Source organism: Pyxicephalus adspersus, chromosome 11, assembly GCF_032062135.1.
Source record: "Pyxicephalus adspersus chromosome 11, UCB_Pads_2.0, whole genome shotgun sequence".
NCBI classification, from domain to species: Eukaryota; Metazoa; Chordata; class Amphibia; order Anura; family Pyxicephalidae; genus Pyxicephalus; species Pyxicephalus adspersus.
In genome coordinates this window covers 19022155-19037407 of record NC_092868.1, presented here as the reverse complement: position 1 = coordinate 19037407, position 15253 = coordinate 19022155, and the positions used below count along the sequence as shown (strand labels likewise).

General features: G+C 40.8%; 1 protein-coding gene across 9 annotated transcripts in view; it reads left to right on the top strand.

Moving 5' to 3' along the window:
• The window catches only part of LIN7B (lin-7 homolog B, crumbs cell polarity complex component), a 226843-nt gene that overhangs the window by 118017 nt on the left and 93573 nt on the right, over positions 1 to 15253 (top strand). The window contains exon 7 of one of the 9 annotated variants that reach the window (XM_072426507.1): positions 10509 to 11580. The exons of the other annotated variants lie outside the window; for them this stretch is intronic. Within the exon in view, the coding sequence (XP_072282608.1) occupies positions 10509 to 10536 (28 nt within the window). The 3' untranslated portion in view covers positions 10537 to 11580. Of the gene's footprint in view, positions 1 to 10508; positions 11581 to 15253 lie in introns of those variants that run through there. 9 annotated transcript variants of the gene reach the window in all.

Below are 15253 nucleotides of genomic sequence, written 5' to 3'. Positions count from 1 at the left end.
TGCTGCTGCTGCCATCTCCACACTATGTCACCTTGCCGCTCTGTGGTCTCCTGATGCTGCTGTTGCCATCTCCACACTATGTCACCTTGCCACTCTGTGGTCTCCTGATGCTGCTGCGGCCATCTCCACACTATGTCACCTTGCCACTCTGTGGTCTCCTGATGCTGCCGCCACCTCGACACTCTGTCATTGTGCCACTCTGTGGCCTACTGATGCTGCCGCCACCTCCACACTGTGTCCTTGTGCCACTCTGTGGTCTACTGATGCTGCCGCCACCTCCACTCTCTGTCATTGTGCCACTCTGTGGACTACTGATGCTGCCGCCACCTCCACGCTATGTCCTTGTGCCACTCGGTGGCCTCCTGATGCTGCCACCACCTCCACACTATGTCCTTGTGCCACTCTGTGGCCTACTAATGCTGCCGCCACCTCCAGACTCTGTCATTGTGCCACTCTGTGGTCTACTGATGCTGCCGCCACTTCCACTCTCTGTCATTGTGCCACTCTGTGGACTACTGATGCTGCCGCCACCTCCACGCTATGTCCTTGTGCCACTCTGTGGCTTCCTGATGCTGCCGCCACCTCCAGACTCTGTCATTGTGCCACTCTGTGGCCTACTGATGCTGCCGCCACCTCCACACTCTGTCCTTGTGCCACTCTGTGGCCTACTGATGCTGCCGCCACCTCCACACTCTGTCATTGTGCCACTCTGTGGCCTCCTGATGCTGTCGCCAACTCCAGACTCTGTCATTGTGGGTGTGGCTTCTGAGGAAGCAGCTGCAGGCTGGTCTGTGCTCCTCTCTCTCTAATGTCTGGCTCTAGCCCAGGGTTGGGCTGCCCGGGGTGGGGAAGTTCCCCAGGAAAGCCCCAGGCTTCTCAGCCTATACATGATGCAGACTCTGATGGATTCCATACAACAGATTATCCAGGTACTGATAAGAATGAAAGCCGTGAAATTTTTGATAAAGATGTTTGTCATGTGAAGAGCAGTATGAAGCATGAACATAAATTGGATAAACCTGTACAGCGGATGGGAAGTTGTATCCAGGGAAGCCCATCAATGGAGCAGTCAGGTCTGAGCAGTGTTGGGGCAGCACAGAAAGCTTTGCCCACCCCACAGGTGGTTCAGAGGGTAACTTGGAGTCAGTCTACCCCACAGAGAGGTGATGGCTGGGCAGCACCGGCCCAGCACAGTGCAGCCATTTTGCAGACGCCAAGGAAGATTTCCTTGGAACAAAAGACAATAAAGGAGAATTTGCAACAACAAGTTTTGATTCCCACCGCCCAGGTGCGCTCAGCCCGCCTGAGAGTCCAGCAAAGTAAAAACAGAGCTGAAAGTACTAAAAAGCAAACAAATGCGGCCTTGGGGGCTCCATCAGCTCAGAAATCCTTCCAGATTTCTGCAAATACAACCAGCAGTACAAAGCTCCAGTCTGAGATGGGGTCAGCGACCCACAAATCACCACAGATTCGTCCATCACCTCTGAGTGGGAAGGGGGCAGGGCATAACATGACTTCCAGTCCATCTGAGGACCCAGCAAGGTTTAAACACCCGGCAGAGGTGACCGAGCAGAAAGTAACAGCCTGCCAGCCTGGGCTGAGCCTAGCACAGAACATTCCAGCCCTTGTAAAAGAAATGGAAAGCCTGAGGAAAGCAAAGAGAACAATCCAGAGCAAAATAGAGGGAATTTATAAATTAAAGACTGCAAATCCCTGCAAGGAGGTTCTGTATGACAGCAAGCTGAAATCACTGGCTATGGAACTCGCTTCAGTCGTTGGGAAGATCGACTTAGTCCAGGAGCAACTGGAACCCATAGGAGAGACTTATAAGAATAAAGATCGTTTCCAAGGGACTGAGGAACCCACCAGTATGCCATTGGTAAGAAAATCTGTGTTGCAGCAGCCAATATTTTCTTACCAGCGAAAAGACCTGTCTGAGGATAGCAATGTAACCAGGGAGTTTCAGCAGCAAAAGAGAGACTCTGCACTATCACCACAGCCAGCAGGGGGCAGCAGTGAGAACTTTCATTTTGCAACAGGTACATCTGCAGAGGTATTAAGGGGTAATTCTGCTCAGCTGGGAGCAATGGACAGCAGTGCAGTTAATGGACTCACTTGAGAATGTAGAGATCCATGGTGGGGGGAGTCAGGAGTATCCTATTACTGATAATGCTGGGGAGGTAATGCTGGGGGTAATTTGTTTAATGGGAAGGTACAAAGCATTTCACTGAATCTGAATGTACTAGCTCAGATAATCATGGCAATAAGGAGATGGTGCCGGATATGACAAATGATTTCCCCCCTCTAGTAAATCAGCCACAAACATCTAATGGGTCCAGTAGTGGTTCTGGGCTGGTACCTCTTCAGAACGCTTGGAGCCACAGGGCGTTTAAGAGGAGAAATGTGGTGAGATTTAGGAATAAAGGTCCCAGGGATGAATTACCCAATAGGCGTTATGTGGTGCGGGAATTGTTGTGTCACCAGATGGGCTTTGTACCAGCTGATATTCTGGCCATCATTAACCTCCCAGATAATCAGGAGTCAGTCTATTCAATGATGTAAAACCCTATCTGTTCTCTTCCATTCCAGTCATCATGGCTGGGGATTTTAATGTGGCCCTTAGTGCAAGTGACAGGTCCTCAGGAAGAACAGGGCATGGAGATGCCAGGGTCCTCAGCCAAATCATCTCCCAGACCGGGTGATATGATGTGTTCACCTATGGGGAAAGGACCCCAGGTTTCACTTATTTCTCGGGTGAATGGAGGAGTAGAATTGACCTAGCCCTGGTGAGTTGTACAGAAACTGTCACAGATAGGAATGAGAAATTAGTGCGGATCATGTTGCCCTTTATTTTTGTTTGGAGGTGGGTAAGCGCCCGGACATGGGTAGGGGACTCTGGAGACTGAACTTCAGCCTTTTAGAGGAGTAGCTTGTACAGGAAGAAGTAGAAAGTCTCCTGCTGAGACAGATGGATAGGCAGGACTTCTATGAATGTAATGCAGATTGGTGGGAAGATGTCAAGGAGGACATAACTTCTCTATTAAAGAGGTTATCAGCCAATAGGGGAAAAAGTAAATATAGGCATTACCTGGGATTACGGAAAGAGTTGGAGTCCCTTTACTCAGATGGGGTGGTGACAGGGGAAAAGATAACCCAGCTAAAATCTGAAATGAAGCAATATCAGTACAGCAGATACAACTCCTTAAAGTTTGAAAGAGATTACGGGACCCTGGGAACACCAGATCCCTTTGAGAATTGCAGGGATAGAGTGGAGAAGAAACTGATAACTGGTCTCATGGATTCCCATGGGGTTTTACATGACTCCCGTGCAGGAATCCTAGAAGTTGTAAAAACATACTATGCTGTCTTATTCCAGAAAAAGGATTTAGATAATGAAAGGATGACGAAGTTCTTGGCAACAACTCCAGGTCCTGACACAAATAATTTAGACTTTTCCCCCCTCACAGCAGACATAACGGTAGCGGAGGTCAAAGAGGCCATAGACATGTTGTCCCAAAGGAAGGCCCCGGGTCCTGATTGTATAACTGCCGAATTTTATAAGAAATTTAGAAATTTTCTGGCTCCTATTCTTGTGAAGGTTAAAAAGAGCTGTCTAGGAAAGCGTTTGATGCCCGGGTCCATGAGATTGCCATCCTTAGTCCTACTGTCAAAGGGCAAAGAACCAACTGATATTAGGAACTGGAGGCCTATAGTCCTTTTAAATGTCGATAGGAAAGTTCTAGCTAAAGTGGTCTCCGCCTGATGCTGCTGCTGACGCCAACTCCACACTCTGTCATTGTGCCACTCTGTGGCCTCCTGATGATGCCGCCACCTCCACACTATGTCCTTGTGCCACTCTGTGGCCTCCTGATGCCGCTGCCACCTCCAACCTATGTTATTCCTGTGGTAAATTTTCTGACACCTCTTGCTCCTAACCCAAAAATGGGAAGGATTAAAAGGCCCCACTTTCACGGTCTGTAGTCAGACTGAAAATCAAGATAAAGCGAGCTTTACGGGAGGTTTCTGTCCTCCCTGAGCTTGCCCTAGGACACCTGCGTTACTGTTTAAAAGGTGTACCACCCCAGTCAAACTCCCCACCTGTCACTGTCCTCAGAGCGCGTCGCACCCGGCGTGCGCTGGCGCTTGGAGCCAGAAGCGAGAGCCCCTCGAAGTCAAGTCCCCGCTTGATGCCACACATCAGATGCCAAGTGCTTCTTCTTTCACCCACCTTCGTCAGCGGGTACTGGTGTTGCCACCCACCGCCCCACTCTTTCACCGGGTCACTTTGTGGTCTCCTTATGCTGCTTCTGCCATCTCCCCACTATGTCACCTTGCCACTCTGTGGTATCCTCCTGATGCTGCTGCCATCTCCACACTATGTCACTTTGCCACTCTGTGGTATCCTCCTGATGCTGCCGCAACCTCCAGACTCTGTCATTGTGCCACTCTGTAGCCTCCTGATGCTGTCGCCAACTCCAGACTCTGTTATTGTGCCACTCTGTGGTCTCCGCCTGATGCTGCTGCTGAGGCCAACTCCACACTCTGTCATTGTGCCACTCTGTGGCCTCCTGATGCTGCCGCCACCTCCACACTATGTCATTGTGCCACTCTGTGGCAGACTCTGTCATTGTGCCACTCTGTGGTCTCCGCCTGATGCTGCTGCTGACGCCAACTCCACACTCTGTCATTGTGCCACTCTGTGGCCTCCTGCTGCTGCCGCCACCTCCAGACTCTGTCTTTGTGCCGCTCTGTAGCCTCCTGATGCTGTCGCCAACTCCAGACTCTGTCATTGTGCCACTCTGTGGCCTCCTCCTGATGCTGCTGCTGCCGCTACCTCCAGACTCTGTCATTGTGCCATTCTGTGGTCTCCTGATGCTGCTGCCACCTCCACACTGTCATTGTGCCATTCTGTGGCCTCCTGATGCTGCTGCCACCTCCAGACTCTGTCATTGGGCCACTCTGTGGTTTCCTCATGCTGCTTCCACCTCACTACTATGTCATTGTGCCACTCCGTGGACTTCTCAAGCTGTTCCCCCACCCTCCCCACTCCATGACTGGGCCACTATTTTGCCTTTTTGGCCTGGATGACATCACTATTTATTTGACCCTTCTTCTGATCTGTCAAAAGGAAGGAAAAAAGAGACGCACAATGGATCCTGTCTGTGTAGCAGCTGTAAGGCCTGTATGGTCCCATCAGAATTGGCTTATGATTTGGTAGCCAAAAGCAGGAGTGGGTACAAAACACAGAATACATGCAAATATTCCATTCATGTGTCATCTCTGTTTTGGATCCACTCCTGTTTTTTTTGGCTTTAGCAATACTGATGAATTATTGAGCAAATGCTGACCGCGTGAAGGCAGATGCTCCACAGATAGGATCCGTTTTTTGTGGATCAGAGGAAGGGCAAAATAATCAGTAATAACACAAACTTAGTGCTGACACCCTCTCCATTCTGTCGGGGGGGCTCTACTTGTATAAGCGGTTAATAGAACAGATTCTGTAGGCATCATTGTGGAATCAGCTGACAAGGGTGTAAAAGGAGTGTGCTTCTTCTGGACGCTAACATGGACCTGTAAGGCTGAGTTCATACTTGAGTTATTTGGTCAGTTTTGGCCCCATGACTGCCCAAATAAGTAAAGTGGGCAGTGATTCTAATAACGACGCCTATCATCTGCATGTCATACCACATCACTACGACAGAAGACTCCCTGTGCGTGTTTCTGCAAAGCACAGTGTTCTACACCACTATCAAGGCTCTCTGCAGGCCGTAAATAGACGTTTTTAACACGATTCGCCGCGAATAAATTTGGATCGAAGTAAATCTTTTCGGAAAATTCGGCGAACCGGCCGAATCGAATTTTTGAGAAATTCGCTCATCTCTAACAGGTACGCTTGAACATCAATTAGCTGCTCCACACCTGAGGTTTGCAAGAGGCAGAAAGTGTGAACCAGTGACCAAAAATTACATTTGGCTATTTCTGGGCTTAGTGATACTTCAGGGAGTGGTGGGCAAACCCCTGCAGAAGTGGTATTGGTCCACCAATAAAATACTTGCCACTCCATTCTTTGCCACAGTCATGTCAGTGTACAGATTAACCCTGATCATAAAATATCTACAGGTTTAGGCACTCTATAAACCCTATCAATCACCAATTCTATAGCAGAAACTTCCAATAATACAGCTGTAATCTATTGTTGCAAATAGGTAGTAAGTTCCATTGATGGGACGGACTCCAGTAATCCACAAATCTTAAGACTGTTCCGCCTATCTCTGTCCTCAATATCTGCCAGTTTAAGTTTAACATTAGCCAATTCTTCCTCCAGGGTGTTGTGGGAGTCTACCAACTCACTGTGTGCTGTTGCAAACTCTCCCAATTTTCCTTCTGTGTGATCCAATCTGCCTTCTAATATGTGCATATCCCTTTTAAATGTTAAAAACATAGATGAAAAGTCAGAGTGCAGCAATTGCAGGGATAGCAGATATCTTTCAGTACTGTAGTACTACTACTACTGGAGTGTTCGTAGTTGGGAAGTTATCAATATGTTCTCTCACATGTTTCACTAGCATAGGGGCCTCTTGTAAAGAAGGCTTGTCATGACTGGAATCAAAAGAGGAGGCTAAGTCAGCATCATTTGTAGCTGGAATGGGGGGCTTACTTTTCTGCAGGGTCTCCCCTGGAGTCAGCAGCCACAAAATAGTTTATTAGTCACATTGATAACATGTGCACTACTTTTTAAGAGATTAATATTGGTTAGAAGGGCAGTGAAAAAAGCTCCAGGTGTGGTGGAATGGGAGAGAGAATTTAATGAATTGAATATTAAAGTGTTTATTATAAAAATAAAAAAAATATATATTTTTTTTTACACATTTGATAACTTTGGATTTAAAAAGCCAATAATTAGGGATAAAAGAAGCAGTTGTTTGTGAAATATTGAACAAGGAAGGAAGTAATATATGTACATAGCAAATGATGTCTGGTAGAAAAGATGGATGCAAATTAGATTTTAGGATAAACATGAGACAAAACTTAATTTAGTTTAGTTTATTCTTTAGTTTACAATTAGTTTAGTTAAGGAGTGAGCACCTTATGATATAATGTAGTTGTTTTAATTTAGTTGCTTTGTATTTTTGATGTAATAAATAATTCAGAGAAAAGTAATTGGTGAAAAAGAGAGAGAAGTTATTTTAAAATCTTTTATTTACACACAATTTGTGACCTTGAGTCCCAAATAATTTCAGGATCGTGAAAACTGGTGGAAACACTTAAGAGTTGCTGACAGAGTTTGAAAATTTTTATTTAAATGTGGTAAAAGAGAGAAATAATAATATGAAGCACTATACATTAGGAAGAAGTTTCAAATTACAGAGAGATACTACAAATGGGTCTGATTTACAAAGAAAATGCACATAAGATCGACAGCCAAAAGTGATTCTCATCTGCCTAAGCGTATGATTGATTAGTTAGCATGTATCTTACAAGCAAGTCTTGTATACTCGGCTGTTCAGAAAAAAAAGTATCCAAGCAATAGGACAATGGCCTATATAGGCATAAATTGGCATATATCACTAGTGGATGAAAATATACAAATAGTTATTATTGTCTGAACTGTGTCATATATGCTTATTTATGCCTATATCACCTACACCTACAGAGATTTACGGTAAAATGATGAACAATAATGATTTTATTTTTAAAATGTTCTAAATGTTCTATTTATTAATTTTTATTTATTTCAGGTAGAAGCAGGCCTTGTGATCTCAGGTCTTACTTTAAATATTTTCCCACTGTGTACGGTGGTGCATTGGTGCAACAAATGTTTTAGGTAAAGGGACAAACATATTTTTATAGAAATCACCAGGTAAATTACCGGCAGAATGCAATTCAATATTGTAGGACTTTAAAAAATGCTTAATTTTGATCTTTGATGACTTTTATTTAAAAAAGAAAAACAGCGTTGGAATCCCCCTAATTTCGAAAAACCATACCCACATGTCCCCATGTGGGCCCTCATGGCAAAGGGGAGTTGGTCTTTTCCCCATAGCGTGGCCGGTGTTGTGGGGGTCTGCGGGGTGAGAGCTTATTTGGAATGTGGATGCCCCCTAAAGGGCCCCCCAAAAATCCACTACCCCACTCTGGATATCAATCAATAACAGCACACCATGGAAAGTCTAGTATACATAGATGACCAAGTGCCACCAGAAAGCCTTAACTAGATAGATATGTGTTTTCCTGAAAATCCTTTCAGCTTTTCTAGTTGAAGGGAAAATAAAAAAAAAACACACTCTCCTCAAAGAGAAACAAAATCAATCAACAATGCACATTCCCATAAAATTCAAAACACAGAGGGATAGGGGGGATTCCAAAATTTGGGGGGGGGGGTAGCTCAGTTATGAGGAGAGATTAGCTGAACTGAATCTATTCTTCCTTGGGAAAGGGCATTAAAGGGGGATATGATCACCCTATATAAATTATCTATCTAGAGAACATTCTTCACAAATATTCACTTTAAAGTCATGGAAAAGGACAGGAGGGCACTCTTTGCATCTAGAGGAAAAGAAGTTTAATCTCTACATAAAGAAGGGATTCTTCACAATAAGATCTGTGAAAATGTATTATATGCTCCCTTGGGAAGCAGTTTCAGCACATTTTATAGATTAGGTTTAGGAAAAAGCTGGATGCTTGCCTAGAAGCACAGAATATAACAAAAAAAATTACAACAGAGACTGTTGATCTAGGTAAAATCCGTTTTTTTCCCTTGAAGGAGCAAATTGGCAGTGGTTTCTTGCCTTCCTCTGGATTAACTGTGCTTGTATGGTTTTATTTGGGAGACGCTTGTTTGTAGTATGTTTGTTTCCTGAGTGGTTGAACTTGATGGACTATCTTTTTTTCAACCTGACTAACTATGTAAGAATTCGAATTAAAACAGGTTACTAAAATTGACTAAAGAAAGCATTTCTAGTGATTTTTCATGCAAAATAAGCTTTTTTAATATGCCCCTGTCTTTTCCAAACCCCTCTATTATAAAAAATGTGGATCCATTTGCTCTCATGTTTGTAAATATTGTATGAATTTGATATACCTGTTGTAATAGAATGAAATATGTAGAATAAAAAAAAATAGGCGAATGTGAGGTAGATGATGCCTAATACTCTTAGATAAAAAATGGATTAAAGGGCCTGGATAGGGCCATGAGTAATTGTATTGCTGCACATTTGTGGCTCTTTTTTGGGAAATCAGGCCCAGAGTGTCCTGAAAGGAAAGGGCGGGCCAAACACTCTTCTCTCTTCAAAGGACAGAAATTGAGAATGGCTCTGGAGCACCTTGCTGATAAAAAATGGGCACCTGTCTTTGAGATAAAGGGAGATGCAGCCTGAGGCAAGGTGGCTATAGCAGACAGGCTGGGTGTAGCCTGTATGCTGGGAGAGTCCAGCTCTGAAGAGTGTCAGAGAAAATGCCAGAAGGCTAGAGCTACATACACACGTCAGATAAAAGTCGTTGGAATACAAATGATTAACCATTGTTAAACATATTTGACCAATAATGTACAGACACTAGATGTGATTTTTGAAAGATACAGGAAATGACGTGTAGAAGTGACATTGAGGAAATGAGGGCTTTGAGGGAGACAAAAAGAACGTGGTCACGAACGATCAGTTGATTTTCTCAACAAATGTTCTTCCTGAACACTTTTCATTTACTTCCCCCTGCAATATGCCTTTCCATGTTTCCATTTCCATTTTCTACATTTCTGGATCCTGCTATGAAAAAGGAATAACAAGGTTTTAAAAAAAACTTTGGTGTGTTTGTTAAGTGAAGAACAAGATGAACAGGATGTGCAGGGACAAATTTCGAAGAAACGCAGAGTGTGGTATAAATAAAGATTGGTTGATGGACTGTGACACTGTTTCCAATGAGAATCTGCTATGTGAATTGCGCTTGACATCCCAAAAGGACTATAAAAATTTTCCTTGAATATCGGATGTGTGCTTTCAAAAACTACTCACAGCAGAAATTCAGAAACAAGATACCTGCATGCAAAACTCCATAACAGCTGAACAGAGATTAATCACCACATTGAGATTCCTTGCCACTGGAAGATCTGCATCCTGGTCATATTATTCCCAAGACATGTGCAGCAATTATTGAATGCTTGAAAGATGAATACATAAAGGTAAGGTATCCCATACAATTATTACACAAAAGAATGTACACATTAATTTGGTTTACAAAAAAAAAAAACATTTATTAACAAAATACAACTTTTACTAATACTTTACCATAAAAATTAGTGAAATACAATTTGTACAAATTAGGAGAAAAACTATTGTGCAGCAGCAACAACAAAAAATAAATAAAAAAAAGCCAAAAAAGTTGTAAACAATTTGTATTACAAATTAGCATATTGATGGCAGTCTCTGTCATGTCACTATAGGAAGTCTATAAGAAAGTAAAGAAAATAAAACATATTACTATGCCAGGTAACTTTTAGTATGTTCTCCTTTCAGTTTCCGGATACACCAGAGGAATGGCTGAGCATAGCTGCTGATTTTGAACAAGTTTGGAACTTCTTACATTTTGGAGGGGCAGTTGAAGGGAAACATGTAAGGATCACCCCACCTGCAGACTGGATCCTTCTACTACAATTATTTTTAGCATTATTCAAATGGCAATTGTGAGTAAACTAAAAAGAGAGGAAAGATACCCAGTTGGTTTATATTGATTTCCTACAGGTGAACCTGAGGAAGTGCCAGCCTCATGTATGAAACATTTTGCAGTGAGGGAAAAAAAGAAGGGGGAGAAGAAAGAGAGGCTTTTAAAGGCACTAACTTAAACCTTATAACCTTCTTTACTTTATTTTGTAGTTTCCTATATGCATTGATACCTAGTGTCAAATCATTTTGTATACAAATACATTTACCCTGATTCATCAATAAAATGCGCGTACGCACGCGCCGGTCAGCAAGCTTTATTAGCGCGAGTCGGGCCCGAGTTCTAGTGAACTTGCCTGCCGGTTTCCTGCAAAGATGAGCAAAGATCTCGAATACGCCAATTAAGGCGATTAATTTTTAGCTGCGTGATTCAGGAGTAGATGTTAACCTCAATGGTAAGGTGATTGATTAGCGCACACCTGCGCCCTGTTCTGTGCGCATCTCCAGTCCATTTACAGGTCAGTTTGAATCTTTAATGCTTAATGTTTTTGTGTAAGTGCTACTTTTTTATGTTACATTCTACTAAATCACAAACTTGCTTCATTTATAGTTACATTTGTTGCACTTGTTATTTTTTCTTTTCTTTTGGTTGCAACACTGCAAACTAATTTCTATCAAGCTGGATATATAGTTGAAAGTGGTATATATATTTAAAAGTGGCACTTTCAAATATGTCATCACACAATAGTATGAGTGTAAAAAAATATGTGAACAAACATTTGTGACCTGATAAAAATTTCATTCTGGTTTGACTTTTGAGAAATCAAATATTTTAGTAAAGGATTATAGGCAAACATGTTATAATACGTGTATTAAGGAACATTTAGTGATTTCACTTGTGTGTGTATGTCAAAATACATTTAAATGTATACAAATACATATGCATTTTCATTAGTACTATTTTAACTAGTTTGTGTGTGTGTGGTGGTGGTGGTGGGGGGGGGGGTTGGTTAATCAAGTAAGTTTGCTTGGATGGTATGCATTGATGTGATTTTTTGTAATCCTCATGATTGTTAGTTTCATCTGTTGCTGCAATGTTTTTGTGCCTGGTTTGTAATGCAAGTTTCTGTAGTTTAGCAATTGTTCAGCAATGTGTTGTCATTTTTTCCACAAGTATTGAGTACAAATGTCTGAATGGTTTCCACACCAAACTCCTACTTGACCCCCCTCGTTGCATTTGTCCCGTTGTCACATATTGGTATTTGAATGTATTATGTACATAGTCCTTTTCTGAATAAATTGTCATGATTTTATTTCTTTTTTTGGTTAGTTTTTTTTAATAATCTGACATTTGCACTCATGTTGATATACCCCCACACAACTCCTCTGTTCATTTTTAGTTGTGTTATAGGTTTGTTGTCATTGTGCTGTGCTGCCTGATCTTAGCACTATTGTATACAAACAAACTTCCACTTGCTGTCCAAACTGGTTGTCAATTAGTTGTCCAGCTGAATTGCATACTCATTCTAACACACCTGATGGTAATGGAAGGAGGTCCAGGTTGCCAAGCACAACATCAAACCACATTGATTGCCAAGCTCACAAGCAGGGTCTCACACACTTAGAAATGAACAGATGTTGTGTTGTTGCTTAACTTAATGCTCATAAATACTGGAGTGTATGCATTTAGGTGTTTACACAAAACAAATAGTACTAGTATATCAAACTTCCAAGGCCAAATCCACTTTGTGCCAAACATTTTTTTGCGTTTCCACACCTTCAGGGTGTTTTTGCAGGTTTGAATGGCATTTTAGATTTTGGCCCACTATATATATTGACCTACTCACCTCAGCTTGGTAGTGGAAGCACATAAAGGTGGATTCCTTCTTTTAACCAGAAGCAAAATCCTCCACGAATGTTGCTTGTAGCCAAGCCCATGATATCAGGAATCATAGGACCAAATAGGCAATCTTTTCAATGTGAAGCAATATGGTCCACAAAGCCCTCTTTGCCTATTTCTTCCTATAATTTCTCCTTTCTATGTATATGTACACACATCTAAATGCATACATACATGTTTTGCTTTATGTGCACTCATGTCTATTACATTGTATGACAATCGGATTACAACTGAAAGGAAATACTTACCCAGTGTCCACAGCTCCTCTTGCAGCAATAAAAGATTTGCTATTGCTGCTGGCATCTGCAGTGAGATGTGAAGCACAATGCAGAAATCCTGCATTGTGCTGTGCATCTCTCTGGAGATGCCAGCAGCAGCAGCCTCCAGGGATAGGATTTTATTAAAAGTACATTTTTTTTTTACATGATTGTGTGTTTCAAACTTTTTTTATATATTCATGATATCTACTAGACCCTTGTTCGGACATATTTCTGTAACTTACAGGTCTAAAATGTAAAAAAAAAAATTTCATGAAAAACAGAAATCTAGACATCAGTGTAACGCCCAGGAGGTTAATAAACAACTTTGCTGAGCAAGATGATTCAAGGTAGGAAGCCTCAAGGTAAGGGTGGAGCAAATATTGACCTACTGATAAGGAGGATATAACTAGTTTCGACACAACTCAATGATCTGCAAAATATAGCAAAAAATACAAAAACAACTTAACTTCAAGACTCAGAAAAATTATATTCCTTATAGCGCACAACTATGCACATCAAACAGCTGAGTTTTAACAGGACATTTGTGCTGTTTTTAGCCTTACAAATAATTCAGAGAAAGGAACAGCTTAAAAACAATCACAATTGTCTTTTTAAACTGTGTGTCCTGGGAGATTGGAAAGGAGATCACATAACAACAAACCCCCAAAAAACAAACAACAACATTTAACAAACAACTTTATTCAAAAGAAATATTTGCTAAAAGGTCACAATAAAATATAAAAACACATCAAAACAAAAACACACATCCCTAAAATTTACACTAAATGACAAAAAAAATAAAATAAAAAGTACAAACCAAACACATGTAAACCCACACTTCCATGTAAAGACAAAATAGTTCAAAAATGGCCCAACAAATATTGCATTAAAAAATACCAAACCAATATGCAATTTTGGCCTATCAAGGGTGGAAAACTGGATTAGAAAATATTTATGCAGGACAAACATTGAAAAGTGGTAATAAAGGCAGAATTTTGCAGTCAAACAATATAGCCACAAACACAATAACATAGCATTAGCAATGGACATTAAAACATTCAAAGTAAAAAAAAAAAAAGAAGCTATTGTGCTAAAGGGTAAGCAAAGTATCAAATGCAGCAACATAGATTGATTAGGATAACACACAAAACAACATCCCCTCCAAGAAAAGAAAAGGACAAAAGGAAAAAGCAAGTTAAACCACACCCTTATTTATGCTCAAATTTAAGCGCACAGGTGATAGAAATGCACTTGCAATTCGCACTACAATAATTATAATTAATAATTAAATTATTAATAAAATAATTTTTTATATTATTATAACTATAGTAATCACAATTATATTTATATATTTAGAGAGAGAGAGAGAGAGACACATATACATATATATCTATAGAAGCAAACAAGAACGTGTATGTGCTTGACTTTTGTGGGAAAATCTAGTCCGATGGCAAAGTCGAGGTTTCGCCTGCGGAAAGTTTGCAAGATTTACCCCCACACGCTTTAAACATTTGAAAAGCACAAACATTTTTTTTAGGGCCACAGGACCATTGTGTACAATATTCTAAAACAATCAAATATGGTGAACTCAAAACTATTTTCTAATACACACAGTTTTGTTAAGAATTTTTTTTTCCAGGTCACTTAACAAGTCTCACACCTGACGCGTTTCGCGTACCTAGATTGGCTTCATCAGGGGATATCAGAGTCTATTATACCCAAACTACAGTGTTCAAACAAAGGGAAAAAAGCATGACATGGTTTGTTATGTACTTGAATCATCTATTCATTAATCAATCAAGCTATATATATATGGTGGAGAATAAATACATTCCTTAAAATATATATAAACAAATCTATATAATGTAATCAAACACATTTATATCAAGAAGATGGCTTCCAAATATGTAGCAAAAATTCTTAATTGACTATTGATTACAAATCATAAAAGAAATACAATATTTTTTACTTACATTAGGTGTGTGTATGTTAATTGTGGTAATAGTCTAAGTGACTATTCAGAAATTACATCCCAGTGCTGATCGGGTTTTTTCAGGTTCTAATGCTATAATTGAGATTCCTAATGAAAAGATAATGTAAGGAATACCAATTGATTAGAAATGCATTGAACATTGGTAAAAATGGCAAAAGTGTCCACTTTTATTTACAGGTCTATGAATAAAAAATAACTTACTGCATATGAAATGATTGATTTTCATCCTCTTATTATTAGATCAATCAAGACAATTGAGTCAATCAAGTCAATAAACAAAAACATAAAACTGCAGAAAAGTGTCCCTGTGTTACTACATATTTTCTTATTTGATCCAATTAGATTGTACTTACATAACTGTTATCGTGAAGATGGTCTGTGTCACTGCCTTAGACTAATGGTAGGATGAGGCAGACAATGATATATAGTGATACCTACAAATAGGTTA